At 41.2% G+C, this 16874-nt stretch overlaps 1 protein-coding gene across 1 annotated transcript in view; it reads right to left on the bottom strand.

Moving 5' to 3' along the window:
* me1 (malic enzyme 1, NADP(+)-dependent, cytosolic) overlaps window positions 1-16184 on the bottom strand; it is a 109457-nt gene extending 93273 nt beyond the window's left edge. Inside the window, exon 1 of the mRNA XM_079239986.1 lies at window positions 15866-16184. Coding sequence (XP_079096112.1) covers window positions 15866-15994 — 129 coding nt within the window. The 5' untranslated portion in view covers window positions 15995-16184. The remainder of the gene's footprint in view (window positions 1-15865) is intronic.
* Window positions 16185-16874: the final 690 nt, after the last annotated feature.

The raw sequence follows: 16874 nt of genomic DNA, 5'->3' as shown, positions 1-16874 counted from the left end.
GACAACAATGCCATGTCCGAATCTCTGAAAATGTTGACTAGAAAACAGAAAACTGCAACAAGAGGTTTAAATCTCTGAAAATGTCAGGCTGAAACTCTGTCATACGCTAGTTGCACTGATGATACAATTCCCCTGATGATATACTATGACTCTGCTCATCATTTCTCCATCCAGCCGTACAGCGATCTGCGACCCACTCTCCACAAATAAACATCCTTCTGTTACAGTCATGGCTGGGCTTTTACCTTCAGGGACAAACTCAAAAACTATAATAATCTGTCTGGCTTTCTTTTGAGAAAAAAAATGTAAAAAGTCCCGAGATTCCCCTGAAAGTGGAGCTGGGAGAAAATTGCAGATTATTTCGCTGAGTAAGGGGAGCAAATATACTCACACACGGTAAGCATATGTCCACTGGAAGCCAGACAGACTGACAAATGCTTAGCAAAACGGCTGTAAAGTTAGAAGAATATACACCGTTTGCTGAAAGCCTGTTGTGTGGGACATGTGTTTTGATATATTTCAGTCAAAGCAAATGGGAACATAGGAGTTAAACGGAAAGCACAGGAGGAGGTAAAAAGGTTCAAGGCAGCAATATGACAGCTAAAGTTCAAGATGTGAGTCTTTTATTTCTCCTCGTAGAAAAAAGCACAAACCCTGACAATAAATGAAAAGCCTAATTGTCCACAGAGAGTAAGCAGGAGGCTTTTTATTGGCTCTGCCTTGTGCTAACAGGTGTAGCACTGATGAATGGAAAAGTTTGCACAACCTGGTGTAAATGTGTTTTTATGAGCATACTTGTTTGCATGAATGCACGTGAATGCATTCGCATGAGCATGGGAGAGAAAAAGAGAGGAAGCATGTGTGTCCACTTGGCATATGAGGGGAGTCATGAAACGCTGCAGAGCTGCCTGCAGGCTGGTCTAAAATGCGTAAATTCAGGAGGTTTCTCTCTTTAAGTGAAATTCCACAACAATGACACCCATTAGTCCTGTCGAGGCGTACAGATTAATTAAAACACACCTTATCTCCTCCTGAATTTGGACGGTACACAGCAGATTTTTTTTTACCATGAAAGCACATCATTGGCCTGCTACCTTCATGATTAACATGTGTGATTTAGGGAGGAAAGTGGCTTCATGACAACAGGAACAGGAGCTTCAGTGGATGTTGGCTGTGGTTGCGCAACTTATAATGTCCCTCATTTTCTCCATTTGCAACATGCACACTTCAAAGTATCATCAGGCTTTCTGCACACCATTGGTGGTCAGAAACTAGCATTACACCTCACTGAGCCCAATAAAAGCACCAGGATGAGGACAACCAGACCACCTGTATGAAGCACCAAACATATGGGCTGTTCAATACAAGATTTGAGACAAAAACAATTCCAGAATTTTGATTTTTTTTTTTTTTTTTTTTTTACTTAAAGGCAGACCTGCAAATTAATTTATATAAACGTGCGATGGCAGTCAAATCTCACTGATATGCAGGAGATCATGTGTCAGTGCTCTGACCCTCTCAGCTGCTATTGCACGGCGTTTGCTACAGGATGGTAAGAATTTATTGCCCGTTCCTAATCTTTACATTCATAGGTTGTTCATGCACCATAAAAAGGAAGGAGGATCACTTCAGGAATGTGCAGGCCATGGAGGTCTTATGAGGCGTGCAAAATGAACCATTCGCATTTCAGATTAGCATCAATGTGTTAATGTTATGATCAGATTAGTTGGTCTCAGTGGTGGAAATCTGACAAACTCTACTGTGTAGAGTCTACTGTAAGATAGCTGTCATAAAGACGCATAAATGTTTGACATAAATGACATGTAATGAAGTAATTTCAGTGATACGTTAGGTCCACGTAGGCCCAATTTTTAATTCCCAGTATGTTTGTTGTCATTGTGAAGCTGGCCTCAGATGCAGGTCTCTCTATTGTGTCCAAAGCATGTAGATTCTCCCAGCAAAGGCCAGATGCCCCCCATCTGTTTCCTGCTAGAGTGGCAACCACAGCAGGGCTCAAGAGGATTGTCCTGGCAATAATACCTGTTAAATCCATCCTTTCCTCTTAGGAGGAAGAGAAAGAGCATACATCAGCTCCAATCAGTCTCTCCCCAGGATCTTACAGCCTGACTAAGCTTTTCCCAACAAATGTGCCATGTAAGTTCTGCCTTTTCTCTCTCATTCCTGAATTCAGTCATTAGCAGTCAAAACTGTGGTCAGAGGGCCAAATGCACTAATCAGTAAGATAACTGGTGTTTTTTCTTCAGAAACATTTCTGCACGGTGTGGTTAATAATACTGTCAGATAAACATGATGAGAAATAGCATGCTGACAGCAGAATGAGTGATGAAGGTAGAAATAGATATGACATCACCTCATATCTATCTATCTATCTATCTATCTATCTATCTATCTATCTATCAGGACAGAGCAGCACCACTGAAGTTGTCTGGATGAAAATGCCTTGCGGATGTTAAAGGTGATATGTGACTGTTTGGAGATGGTAAAAGGGCAAGTGTAGCCATTAACATCCACAATGCAGTTACTGGTTGTCAATAGCTTGGTTCTGTTTACTAAATGTACTTCTTTGAGCTAATGATGCGTGGGCTAAAAGAAAACATGGCTTCTACAGAAACAATAAGTCAAACAGCCTCTGGTTCCAACCATAAACTGTATATAAAAAGATGGATGTAGCCTCCATGACATTACCCATAGGTTTTCTGAACAGCTGAACTGAAGCTTGGTGGGCGGTTCCTACCATCGCCATATTGGCAGGGGCATGCATGTCGGCTCTCCCGGAAAATACAAATATGGGCAAAGAGAGGCGGGCTGTGGGCGTGGAGGTGAATGATTGACATTTAGCAAATTCCAAGCTGCCTGTAGCTAAGAGCTAATCGAGCTAACCCGGAGATAATAGGAGCTAACCAGCTAACGGAGGTAAGCGGGCTAAAGCAAAGTCATGTTGTTAACCGGCTAATCCATCCATCTTTTTATATACAGTCTATAGTTCCAACCAAGTTCTGCAGAATACCAGTTCTGAATGCACACTACTTCAACCTTAAAGCAGATGTGCCACTCAGGTCAGCTAACAACAGAAAACTGGGGCTACTATTACCACAGCCTCACCTAAACTGAACAATAGAAGATGGAAAAATGTTTCCAAGTCTGATGACTCTTTGTCTTAGCTCCACATTCAGAGGATCAGAATTTGCTGGAAAACACATGAAAACAAGGATCCATCTTGCCTTGTAGAAACATCTAAGGGTGTTTTTGGGGGTGTAGGATATTTTCTTACCACACTTTGAGCCCCTAAGTGCCAACTTATCATTTATACACCAAGCAAGTATTGCTGCTGACCATGTCCATCCCTTTCTGAGCACAGTGTAGCATCTTCTGGTGGATACTTCCAGCAGGATGATGCACCATGTCACAAAGCTCACATCATCTCCAGATGCCTACTGAAATATCACAATAACAAATTCACCACTGAAGAATTGGCAATATGTAGTTTCCAAACATTTCCCTATGCATTGAAATTACATGACGGGCTCTTGACCAAAGGCGACAAAAACTATCCTGTTACTGTTGTGTCATGAATAAAAAACTGATGCTCAGTAAGCTTAAACATGTAAAAAAAGTCACATTTCACTATGCTTCTATCCACAAACATCATGTCCTACTGAACCACTGCACACTTGGCAAGCTTGTGTGATAAACTTGTGTGAAATTATGCTGACAGGATGCATCAGAAAACTGTGACTCCACACAATGATATGTTCTCTGGTCTCATGCACACATCAAATATCCCACACAAGCCATGGCACTTCCTGTCACTTTCACTGGCATGCCGGAAAGAGGCACGTGAAGCATTTAACACAAAAGTGACAGATTTGTTAAAGATAGCGTTAAATGACTGATAAAGTCATTAACGTGTGTTAAAAGTTTAGAGCTTAGAAATTAGTCACAAAAACCCCTATACTGCAAGTGTTATTTAAAAAAGGGGGAAATGGGTGGGGGATAGTGGTGGAGGGTGGGGAAACCAACAAATGCTAAAATTTGCTGGGGGTTTTTTTCTTTGTAATTTGAAAAAAAAATATGAAAGTCTTGAAGATGTTGCACCTGCTCTACAATCAAACACAGATTTTTAGCTTCCAAACCACTTCTATGTTGACCAAATGTCCTCTGTGAAGATCCTCTGACACCTTTAAGGTCTTTAAAACTTTAAAGAAGATGCTTGACTCCAGCACTGGGTTACTTGACCAAATCTCCACTCATAGCAAGCTGGCAAACTCTGCATCCGCCTCACTCCTCACTTCATAAGTCATGACCTCCACCTAACAACACTGACTTCTAAGACCAACCAATGGATCTTCTTAAATTCCTCATCTCAAGCAAATATCCCAACGAGGGGCTCCTTAAATCAAGAGGTGTCAACTTGTGAATGCACAGACATGCCTGTTGGTCAAATAGCCTTGAAAACTGAGCTGCTGTTGACTTAAGGAGGGCAGCCTTAAAGTGGGTGGAGGCAGCCGTTCCCTTGAGGTAGCCCTTTTCATGCTGCACAGTCCAGGTCCCTTAGGAGCCTGAGTGTTGCTGGGAAAATGTCCAAAGCAATCAGCAATCTCAGAAGCACTGGATTCAAATGTGCACTCCTGGCTAGTGGTGCTTTGGCATCACTGACCACGGTCAGGACAGTACTGGGAAGGATGGGCACTGCTGATGCTACAGGTGTCTGTGACTTATCTTTAACATTCCTTAAAATGCAACAAAAAAAAGGCACACTTCAGTAAAACCACAAATATGCAACTGAACATAATGGCTGTCATTCACATATGCCCAGAAAAAGCACGTAAAATAATAATAATAATAATAATAATTAAAGCCGCAAGCGGCATCCATCCTGTCCTCGCCTCATGCCGAACCCTCCACCCGAGTCCTGGTTCTCCTAATGCTACATGTGAAGGACCCGCAGAGACAGTTCATTTTAATAGAGAAATACAATTCACATATTGAGAAAAGAATGTGTGTAAACGCCAAGATGGCGGACAGCCCGTTACCATGGCAACATGTGTTTAATTGGCTTTTTAGCTTGTCTTGGGATGTTACACATGTGTGCCGAATTTTGTAGCCCTACGTCAAAGTAGACAATCGGGCCCCTAGGGCCCCCCCCCCCAAAAAAAAATGTGCCACCCCCACAATACATATTAAAATATGTTAAGGGCCTACCAAATATGAATGCTTTCCACTTTGGTGCAGATCGGATGTATTTCTGCGAAGATATGAGTAAACCGTGTTTCATGGCGAGGAGGATTTTTTTTCAAGATGGCGGACACACCGTTGCCATGGTAACAGGTTCTGAATTGAGTTTTTTGCTCGTCTTGATTACTTATACATGTGTGCCAAATTTCGTAGCCCTAGCTCAAAGTAGACTATTGCGCCCCTAGGGCCCCCCCCAAAAAATGCGCCCCCCCCACAATACATATTACAATGCGTGAAGGACCTACCAAAGATGAATTATTTTAATTTTGGTTCCGATCGGATGTATTTCTGCGAAGATATGAGTGAACCGTGTTTCATGGCGAGAACGCTTTTTTCCATGGGTTGCCACGGTAACACACTTTCTCCTATCAAAAAGATTTGAATAACTTTTTGTCCCCATCTTGTCATGAAGCTCCATGGTGAATGTGGAGCCAATCGCATGAATCCCCTCAGACTAGTTCGTTCAAATGCGATGCGCCTAAATTGACAAAAACGGGCAAAAATATGGTCGTAAACGCCAAGATGGCGGACAGCCTGTTGCCATGACAACAGGTCTACGATTGACTTTTTTGGTTGTCTTGAGGTGATAGACATGTGTACCGAATTACGTCGTCCTACGTCAAACTAAACCTTTGAGACCCCATTCTACGGGCCATATTTTGGCGTTTCTAGGGGGCGCTGTCGAGGCATTTTTGCATTGGCGTGCATGCGGACCCCAGAATATCGCTATTTTCACCGGAACTGAGGTATGTGCCAATTTTCGCAACTTTTCACGGGGTCTAAGGGGGTCAAAAATGGCCGAGTTGTGCTGAGAACGAGGAGAATAAACATTTCAATAACAATAGGGCCTTGCCATACTTCGTATGGCTCGGACCCTAATAATAATGCAGTCGATCAATCTACAGAGCTGGTAGTGTATTCCTTAGTTCACTCCAGTCCACTAGTTGGCAGTAATGCAGTTCTATGCTGAAAGGAACTCAGCAGAAGCATCACAAAGAATGATTGTAGCTACACTGAAATCCAATGACAGAGCTGAGCTTGAAACTTTCAAGTAGTTGACAAATAAGGTCCCAATACATCAGTGATGTGGAAGTCATTTGGATTTCGTAAAAATTCTGAACCATTGTTTAATACAACGTGAAACTTTTCAGGAGTTTGTGAGAGGAAAGGAAAAACCTTTTATTAGTTCACGTTCTAAATTCACAGTAATAACCAGCTCAATATCGTTATCAAGATGGATCAATACAGAAGATCCTACATGCTCTCTGATTAGCAAATGACAGCTCTATCTCCCCAGTACCGCTCTATGTCTATCTCTTCTCGGTGGCTGGCAGTCTACCGAACAGACAATCAGTGGATCGATGCTTCTGAACAAGACATTAAACTCCAAGTTGCCTCCTTAAATGTCTGCTCGGGCATGAACGTGTGCGAGAGATGAATAAGCTCTTAGTATATATCAATAGATGGACTGTATGAGAGTGTGTGTGTAATGCGACACAAAGTGTAAAACCCATTTAAGTGGTCAGCTTGACTAAAACAAGATATCAGTACAGCCATTTGCCATAGCCATTACTGTTTACTTAGCAGCACGTAGCCTTGCAGCTACAGAGCAGCACCTACAGTAAGCAGGTATAACTACATGGGTAATATATTTCTATCAACACAGATTGAGGCTGTACCAATAAATACCTTCTTCTACAGAGGGAGTTGACTGAATGGCAATGACCAATGCGTGTGCATGGTTGATCATTTCAGTGAAATGCATTATGGAAATAACTCTTCATTATAGTTGAGTTTATTTTTCTCTTGAAATTATTGTTCACTTTGTTGATGCATTTTGTGCCTTTTGGAGACCTTCAATTCCCAACCAAAAATGTCCACGCATGAAAACGGCTATAAAATCATTATACATTAATATTTTTCTAACTTTTTTTCATAAAACTTTAAGCCACTTCAAACCAGCTCATAACTGCCAAATATTCTTTTATTCATTAAATTCCACTTTGGTCTTTCTTATTTATTACAAAATAAACAAAAGCTAAATTATTTTGTCTGTGACTCTGTAATGGACTGGCGACCTGTCCAGGGCGTACCCTGCCTGTCGCCCGATGCCTGCTGGGACTGGCTCCAGCTTCCCCATTAACCCTTAATGTGACGAAGTGGTATAGAAAATGAATGAATGAAAATATTAGAATGATGAGTGTTTGGTGGGGATTAGTCTCAAACATGTCAAAGATTAGCAAAACATGCTAATTTGATTGCATTTGTGTGTTTTATGATGTGTCAGATACTCTGGGGACCTTTGTTGCAAAGATGCATACGTACCAGAAAAATCATCATGCATCTTAATCATTATCTGTGTTTTTCATAAATCACATGAACTTCAGACCTGATCAAAACGACCAAACCTTAAACCATTGTAAGACTTTAAATGCAGTTTTAATACATGAATGATTAACCATTCATTAAACAAAAAAACTACAAAACATGAACTATTATTTGTAAGAGAGTTAAAGTGGTTGTGTTTTAGTAGTGTATTGGATATGTCAAAGATCAGCAGCAGAATTTATTTGGTTATTTAAGTATTTTTTATTTAATATCAGATATTCCTGCTGGTGACCTTTGTGGACAAAGATGCCCCACTGACATCCATTAACACTACACATTACAATCTGATGGTCATTACAGTTTAAAACCATTCATTCTCCAATTCCTGCACTTCATTTGGAAGATATGTGGCCATATTTGACATTTAATTGGATTTCAACCAAATTCAACTGTTTCCCATTGTCAGCAGATGCTGGAAATCCTTAAATTTCTGCCATTTATATTATAGAGCTGTGGAAAAAACACAAAAAAGAAGAACTTGTTAGAAGTTGTTTCTATGTTGCCCTGTGAGGACATGACATGGGCTCCACTGCTGCAATATAACAGACAAAAGCAGCATTGAGGAGGAGGAGAAGCCGAGGCCAGCTTGAAAGTGGTGGGATTCTTGAGATGAGCTTCATAGGCAGGTAATGAGCCTGAGACAGTCTCCTTCATTCTGTCTGGGACAAGCTAATGGCTTCTCCGTTGTATTCACATGAATGAGGACCAATCTTACCAAAAAAAAAAAAAGCACAAAGGTGATGTGAAGAGGGAGGACTATGTGGAAGGTCCTGCAGCTGAATAAACACTGCATCAGATGAGTAAGTGTGTGTGTGTGTGTGTGTGTGTGTGTGTGTGTGTGTGTGTGTGTGTGTGTGTGTGTGTGTGTGTGTGTGTGGGAGTGCAGACAGCTGAGCTGAGTGTATGATCAAATTCCACCTCAAATAAAATCACCTACGTTGCTGCAGGTTAACAAAGAAAAAAATGCATGTGTGTATGTGTGTGTGTACAGCCTGGGTTAGGAGGCTGAGCACTGGAGGGGAACAAGGGCGCATTTTCTATCTGTCTGGTCGATCCACTCCAGTCTATCAGAGGAATGTCTGGTCAACGGTAATGTGTGTGGTCAACCTGAAACACCTGGCCACACCTGGCAAAGCCCAGATCTATCTGTGATGGACACATGGATTGAGCTCCGTGGCCGTCCTCGTCCAGCAGTCCAGATGTTCTCCGATAGGCCTGAACAGAGATGGACTGGTGCCATTTTCACCACCCAGTTAAACAAAAAACTTGTAATTTGACAACCTGGATTAATTCTGTTTAATCTCACATAAGTTTTACACAGACACACAGACACACACTGCAATGTCACCTGCCTGGAACACCTGCTATCTGATCTATAATGGTATGAATCCCTTTTTGCAAAGCTCAATAATCAGACATATCATAACAGATTGACATATAAAGGTTAACTAGCAATGATGCTAATGTTTTCTGCACATTAAAGACTATTTAACTGGAATTTAAAGGTCTTCATTGGCGTTTTGCAAGCTGTTTACTGTCTACTAGAACAGTTCTCCGTTTTCAGCCATGACCTCCCAGATAACACACAGATGTTCGCTACGCCGATGCGATGGCTGAGTAGGTGTGTTATATATCAGATGGGTCAACTTGCAGCCGTCCTCTTATTGTAAGGCTGGAAAACTGGCAGAATATTCATGAATGAGGATGGAGTTTTTAGTTCATCACTGTGTCTAGCATCTACATGCCAACAACGAGCTCCTCTCACAGAGATAATGACCAAATCAGGTTTTTGATATGACATGTTTGATTACTTTGTTTGCTTGTTTTGTTGTTTTGTTTTTATTTTCATTGTGTTAAAACATTAAGGGATTAATTTCACTTTATATTTCTCTGCATGGATGGTTTAATTTTGACAGTCTTGGTGAAAATCCCAGATTTATTTGATGTATGTGATTTTTATAATGATCTGATGACCCCCATTGAGGTCGTGACCCCCAGTTTGAGAACCACTGTACTAGAAGAAAATATGTGAAGAAATGTGTCTCTTTTTTCATTTGCTAATGATCTGTTCTGCTGGCAGTACCCTAAAAACCTGTCCAATAAAAAATCTGCTTTTTAGGAAATGACTGACTCTTACATAATTAAGATCAAAACTAACACTGGTTTGTTTTTATCTTGACACTAACGTTGCATAGTTTAACTTGTTGTATAGTCTCTCTGTCTCTCTACATGTAACAAGAGATGTTTTGAATCTTTAAAATCTTTGAATTACCTTTATTTAATGAAGAACATATCGGTCCAAACATACATCCAGTTCATTAGCTTTATGCTACAAGGAACATATATAAATATAAATTCTTGTATTCTTGTCAAGATATTTATTTGCCAGACTTAATAACTGCTAGTGTAGATAAATAATTAGCCCACTAGCATCTAATAATCTGCCTATCTTTATAATGAATCTCATCTAATCCAAATTTAATCCATCTATTGCTTGTGCAGAGCTTGACATCAAACTGCACCAGTCTAATTAGCCATTGATTTGAATCAGGTGTGTTGCATCAGGGGAACTCCTAACATCTGCAGGACTGTGGCACTCGAGGACCGGAGTTGCCTACCCCTGATCTATTGTATAGATAGCTGACATGCAGCAAGCATTCCTTGTCCTGGAAAAATAACTTACAGTTACTGAAGATTTTGCTTTTCTAAGTTAGCCCCCCCTGTTGCTCCAAATACCTCTAGTTCTTTATTCTGTTCATCATGCATGGGTATACTGCCAATCCCCTCACTTCATTCTCATTACAGAGGGCAAATACGGGTTTTTGTCATTAAATTAGTCATAAATACTTCACAAATCTAAAGACTAAATTTGATTTTATTACAACTTTTCCAAATAAAGAATGGAAATAGGCCTACAGAAAGTATAAGACTGCAAGGCTTTTGGGGATTCACAGGATACAACATGTCATTTGTCAGAACTGGTATCATTAAGAGCTTTGTGTTTGTTCCTGTTTTTGTCAACTAAAGGTACACTTAAATAATTCTAAAGCACTGCTCCTTCAACACAAACAGAGGATTTCCTCCTTGGATATAACATGTTGACTGAACACTGGAGAAGAGTCAGGGAGCTCCAGAAGTGATAAATGTAAAATAAAAATACTTGCACCCAGAAAAACTTTGGCTTCCAGCACATATGAGGCATTGCTGCAATGTTTTTCCAGCACCGATACATGTGAGCGCTGAGGATTCATGTCATGAATGTATATAAATCAAACTTTGTCCACACTTTGCTGTTGTCAGAGCAACAAGGAGGAGTAACACAAGAACATCAATATTATCAGTCTAATCTAAAAGAGGATGAAAACCTAATAGCAGAAAAATACCAAATATGTGAGCAAAACTCTAAATGAAGCAGCCAAACCAGAGCAGATATAATAACTACCAGTTGCTACTGAGGGTTATCAGGATCGCCGCCATCAGGCATACCAGCACATCCTGAATGCACAACAACGTTCACTGCAACTCGCTGCTTGCCAGAAGCAAAGATTCTTCATTTCAGTGTTTTATTTTGTAATGTCCTCTGTGAAGTCTGTGGTTTTATCTGCAGCGCTGTCTGGACAGGAGCGCTCCATTTCAGTATCATTCTCAGACTGAAGCAACACAGATTTTTATGGACCTCAATAAACAAAATCAAGAGGATCAGTGAAGGTTTTGGATTGGATTTAGGACTATAAGTTTGAATGTCAGCACAATTTCTCACTATTATTAAAAGAAAGTCAGACAGTTGTGTGAAACTGCGCAGTAAAAGACGGCAAGGTGCAGGTCTCATTCTCCCCGGCTTCGGCGACACACTGCACTTGTTCCAGCTGCTTTCCCCGACTGATCCAGTGAATGGGCATCTGTGGCCACCGACACACCGGCAGCTCAGTGTTGGAGGTGAAACTGCATCCCTGATTGGGCGCTACGAAGGTTTTTTTTTTTTTTTTTTTTTTAAAGTTGTTGTTGTTGTTGTTTTTGGTGGAACCGAGCGTCAGAGCGACGGACTGCGAGCCGAGATGCACACAGATGCCTCATTAAGGTGTGATCAAGCTGAAGGACAGAGGACTTCTGTGGAGCAAAGCCAACGCTCTGCTCACCACCACAGAGAACCCTTTCTACACCTCCTACCCCACTTCATCTCTTTATTGCACGGCGAGCACACGCAAAACACACCTATAATATCCGGTTCCACCTCGGGAAAGAGGGAGTAAGGCGAGTGTGTGTGCTCGTACGTCTGCAACACGGACGCATGTGCACGCGGAGGGAGATTAAAGGGCAATGGCAGCCTGTGGATGTGAGGACAGGCTGCTTTCAGCGCTGCATCCCTCAGCATCAATTAGCAGGTTGTGCTGTGTATGGCCCCTGTAAGGGGTGAAGTGGACCAGCTGAGAGGGGTAAACACACTTCATCCCCCTGGGCTGGCTGAAATCAGGGGGGAGGGCGACAATGTGCCACTGCCTGCACCACAACAGCCCGCCTGTGCCTGGCCACTAACGCGCTTAGCAGTCATTTCCTACCTTCTCCTCCAATTTCCTTGCCCCCGGTTCATGTATAGGTCTGACAGTGGAGGGTTCACCTGGCTGCATAAGAAACCTTTTTTTCCTGCTGTTACTCTCACCTGTGTGTCTGAAGAAGCCTGTGTTTGGGGTCACTTTGGCTGACTGTTGAAAGTGTTTAAGTTCACTGGGTGCAGCCCGAAAACTGCGACTTGTGTCCTTGTAAAGCAAAAGAAAAAAATCGCCAATATACTGTTTTATTTTATTTTTTTGTCACATTACTAACTGTGCTGAGCAGAAACAGACACAGCAAGCTCCTCCTCTGTCTCCTTATAAACGCTTTTGGACTTGCATGATCAATCTTATTAAAACGCCGTTTTATTCCAAAACAAAGTAACAACACAAACTGTGAGCTCATTTAGGAGACGCAGCTTTACAGTGAGATGAAAAGCCACCTTGTAAAACAACAAAGAACCGTGCCTCTCATAACATTCACTCTTTTTCACGCCACTCTGAAGGAGAAGAGGAGAAAGGGAAAAGAGGAAAGGGGGAGGAGGGGGGTATGAACAGTAGTGTAATGCGTCAGTCTTCAGACACCAGAGTTTAATGTTTTAGGTCCAGCTCGATGCACATTTTGATTAAAAAGTTAAAAAATGTTCTGTAACACCCCTTAGTAGCTGCTCAGAAGTGAGTTTAGGTCTATAGGTCTGTATGAGACTCCTGTTGTGAACTGGGTCCCTTCAGGGCCCCAAGCTGTAAATTGAGATATAAACAAACAATTTACTGAGCCATGTCAAAGTGCAGCAGCTGTACGCCTCCACACTATCTCTTAGTCTAAACATCAGGTTACAATGAAAACAAATACATTACTGTAAATTAAGACTATTTAGATGGAAAAAAAAACTACATAAAATTCAACTCTAACTTTGAGGTTTGCAGGATGTGGCCTGCTGGGATGATGTTGAGCCGTGCTGCAGTTTTGCTGTTGTAGCTGGACCACGTTACGACGCAGTAAATACACAGTAAAGGTTTCCCAAATGTCCCACTTTGTGGACTTTCAGAGAAATTAGCAGAACCAAACATGCAACTAAAAGCTGCTGAACTGATATCAGAGAAAACTTCATTGTAACCAAAACTTAGAAGCAAAAAAACAACATTCCTAGAAGATTTAGGCAACTAAAACCTGTTAGCAGGGACTGGAACAAGCAGACAGGAGATGTAGGGGCTGCAGAGACCAGGTGAAACTGTTAACTGGGATAACAAAGACCAGTAAAAAAAAAAAAGGGATTCTAGTCTGGGGATGTCACACTTCTATCCTGGAGGACTGCTGTCCTGCAGGTTTAAGTTTTCCTGCTTCAAATGCCTCAAGTTAACTAGTCATTATGTAGATTTTAACAACCTTTTGGATCCATTAAATAGAAATGGGATTGAGCTGGAAAACACCTAAAACCTGCAGGCCTAGAGCCTGAAATCCCAGCTGGAGGCACAGACCCTGAACCCTGCGCTATGTGATGCTCAGTGGCTTAGTGGTCCCTCAAGAAGTTGGTGTATAGTATATTATATACATATTGGTATATTGGTATATAACAACTTCTTGTGTATATCATACTCTCATTTTTTTTTTTTTTTTGCCCCTTTCTTTAAAAACAGAAAAAAAGTAGCCCAGAAAAACACTGTTTCAGAAAAAGTGACATGGAAGACAACTCTATTTAGTTCACCCCAAAAATCCATCAGTATTTTTGCTCATTGTAATTTCACATTATGAAATAGTAAACTAATACTGGCACACAGACTAGTGAGAGACAGGCTCATAGACATATATACATATATCTTCATTATGTCTATGTTCAGGCTAAAGCTAACACAGCTAACTGCACCAGTGCAGCATACTGGTAACCTTAGCTGAGCTGCTGGGTGATGTAGCTACATGTGTACGGACGTTTGTAGTTGTATGAGCAGCATCACAGGGGGTTTAGAAGTTGGTATACTCAATGCTGACTGAAAAAGAAATGAGTATGCTCCATATACCCGCGTATCCCCTGGACTACACCCCTGCTTCCACTTCACTCTTGTGACTTTTGCTGGTTAAACAACCATCAGTTTGTGCAGGTTCTTCAGGATGTGTCATTGTTGAACAAAGAGTGAAATCACACTGGCTGTTACAGAGGATGTTGCAACATTCATGCTGCAGATTCTTACACTACAAGCCTTGAGTAATAAAACTAAGCATGACTAAGCATAAAATGAAGTATAGTAATCTTTTCAGTGTTACTCTAGTTTATGTTCCAGGGTTAAAGTAGAGTTTAGTTTCATTTCAAAACCTTTGTACAGCCAACAGCTCGCCACCCATCACTCTACTGATAATGACCTGTTTGAAGTCCACTATCTGACTTATCAGCTCAGACTGGAAGCTCTTTCTGCTGACTACAACGGACTGCAACCTTTATCACTGCTGACCAGCGTTCATTCTGAATATATACTGTACGTATTCTTTGGGAATGAATGGACAAATAGTTGTTCATTTTTAGCTGTAGCCTCCTGTAAAAACACAAGCAGCCAATGAGAGACCAGAAAACAGCTGGTGGGTGGTTGGGAGGTGGGATTCGGGGTATTTTGAAAATGACAGTGACAAAAAGCAGCAGGACCTGTGTTTCTGGCCACTCTTGACCTCAGAGTGAACCTGAATTAAGTCAGCTTTTTTGAGGGTCAGTCAGCACCATGGATAGAGACGTGGCCACAGCCTGACCTCTGTTTTGGGGCCCCATTCCACCACTAAACCAGGAGAAAATACTGGAAAGACCCAAAAGCCACCAGACAGTCATTGCAATGGATTTATCAACGGTTCTGGAATAAACACAACAGCCAAAGGCAACAGCAAAGATCAATTATTGCAGTTAGCATAAAAAACTTCAACCCTGTGACATTTTGTCTTCAATAATAGAGTCTTATGATTCAGAAGGAAGCTAGTCAGCATTATTTATTGCATGATTAAGCAACTTTGACTAGAACACTGCTCCTCTTTTAGAAAGAGAAGGAAGCAAAACATTACAACAGAATAATGTTAACACATTCTGAATTAAGTTATATTATTAAAGCAAAGCAGCTGAAGATTAAGTTAAATAACACACTCTAAGTGTGTGTGAGTGTGTGTGGCAGCAGCGTTGGGTCTCTTTAAATGCTAAATATAACCGCGTCTAAAGCTGATACCTAAACGTCCTGGCTGATGTAACGTTCACTTGTTACTCCACGACTCTGTAAAACGTCCATGTCTGAAACTAACACGAACCGAACTGATTAAAACACGATAAATGTTATAAATATTGAACTAAACACGGAGTCTGTTTGTGGTTGTGGGTACAAGTAACAAGTTCCTATAGCTGTAGCTAATATCACTAAGCTGGAACGTTTACATTTGCAGTCAAGCCGCGTAAAAGTAAATGTTTTAATTGTAGTTTAGACATTAAAAATACTCTACACCCACTGAAAGTTAGCTAAAGATCGTGACTAGTGATATCATAAGAAAATACACTCTTTATAAATCATATAAAGTTAATAATTACGGATGACCGTTAAGCTTTGACTAAAGTTTTAATAATTCCTACAGCACTTGAAGGCAGCAGCTTACTTGTCAGCCCCATTACACTGAAACAAACGTTAAACTGACACAAACGTGTGAGCGCGCGCACCTTGTTCAGGTGGGGGTTTCTGGTCACATCGTAGCCCCTCTTCTTGGTGTAAACGAACATTTTCCCTTTGTCTTCGGACTTGTGCATCTCCGTTTCCACTGACTCTCGCCTGACAAGCCCGTGTGCCATGTTGTTTGCCGGTGTTGTTGCCTCTTTAAATAGAGCGACTCTGGGGAGTTGTTCCTGAACGCAACAAGTGGATGCGCGCAGATCCAGCTCTGGTCGCGCGTGGACTTTAAGAAGAGTCTGAGTGTCCTTATCAGCGAAGCTGTTTCTCTGTAACTCACTGGAGGTCAGGATATGAGCAAAGTGACAGCTTGTGTGGTGTGACCTAACAGTGCAACAGATACAAAAACACAACAGATGGAAAACTTTATTAGTATCATTTTTGTAGACAGAAACAGGAAAAATACACAACAACAATTAAGTTGAGCAACAGCAGTTAATAAAATACACATTTTATGATAACAGCAGGCAATTATAGCATTTTTAGGAAACGCTTTAGGCAAAACAGGTTTTAAAAAGCTCATACTTAAATTTTTCTCCATGTTTATATTGAGTCATTGCTTTTCTTACCACACACACTGTAGCTAAGGTCATTTTACAACATGCTGAGTGTGTGTGGTGTGACAGGGGAGAGGACATGTGAAGCCAAGGCCAACCTCCAGCCTTTACACTGTTACAGAGTGTTGCAACTGTAGACAGCAGTGAAGTCTGGAAGGAACACCCCACGTAGCATTTTTGGAGTGGGAGAAAGGTTATTCTACCCGTCAGCTCATACAGCTTCAAACTGATGAGATTACATTCATAACATTCTCCAGATCTGCACTTTCTGAGCAGGGATTTTCAACTTCATGTTAAATCTAATCAACTTTTCAATGAGTAATTAGTCATTTTTTAATTGTTTCCTGGTCTGTTTATCCTCATTCATTGTGCTTGCAGAGAAAAAGAAGTAGGCCAAAATGCATGTTGCATGACTTGTCTTGTCTGTGGAGGACTGCGCATGTGC

This window comes from Telmatherina bonti, assembly GCF_933228915.1.
Source record: "Telmatherina bonti genome assembly, chromosome: 5".
Classification (NCBI taxonomy): Eukaryota; Metazoa; Chordata; class Actinopteri; order Atheriniformes; family Telmatherinidae; genus Telmatherina; species Telmatherina bonti.
Note: the sequence above shows the minus strand (reverse complement) of the source record. Positions and strands in the feature narration are given on the sequence as shown.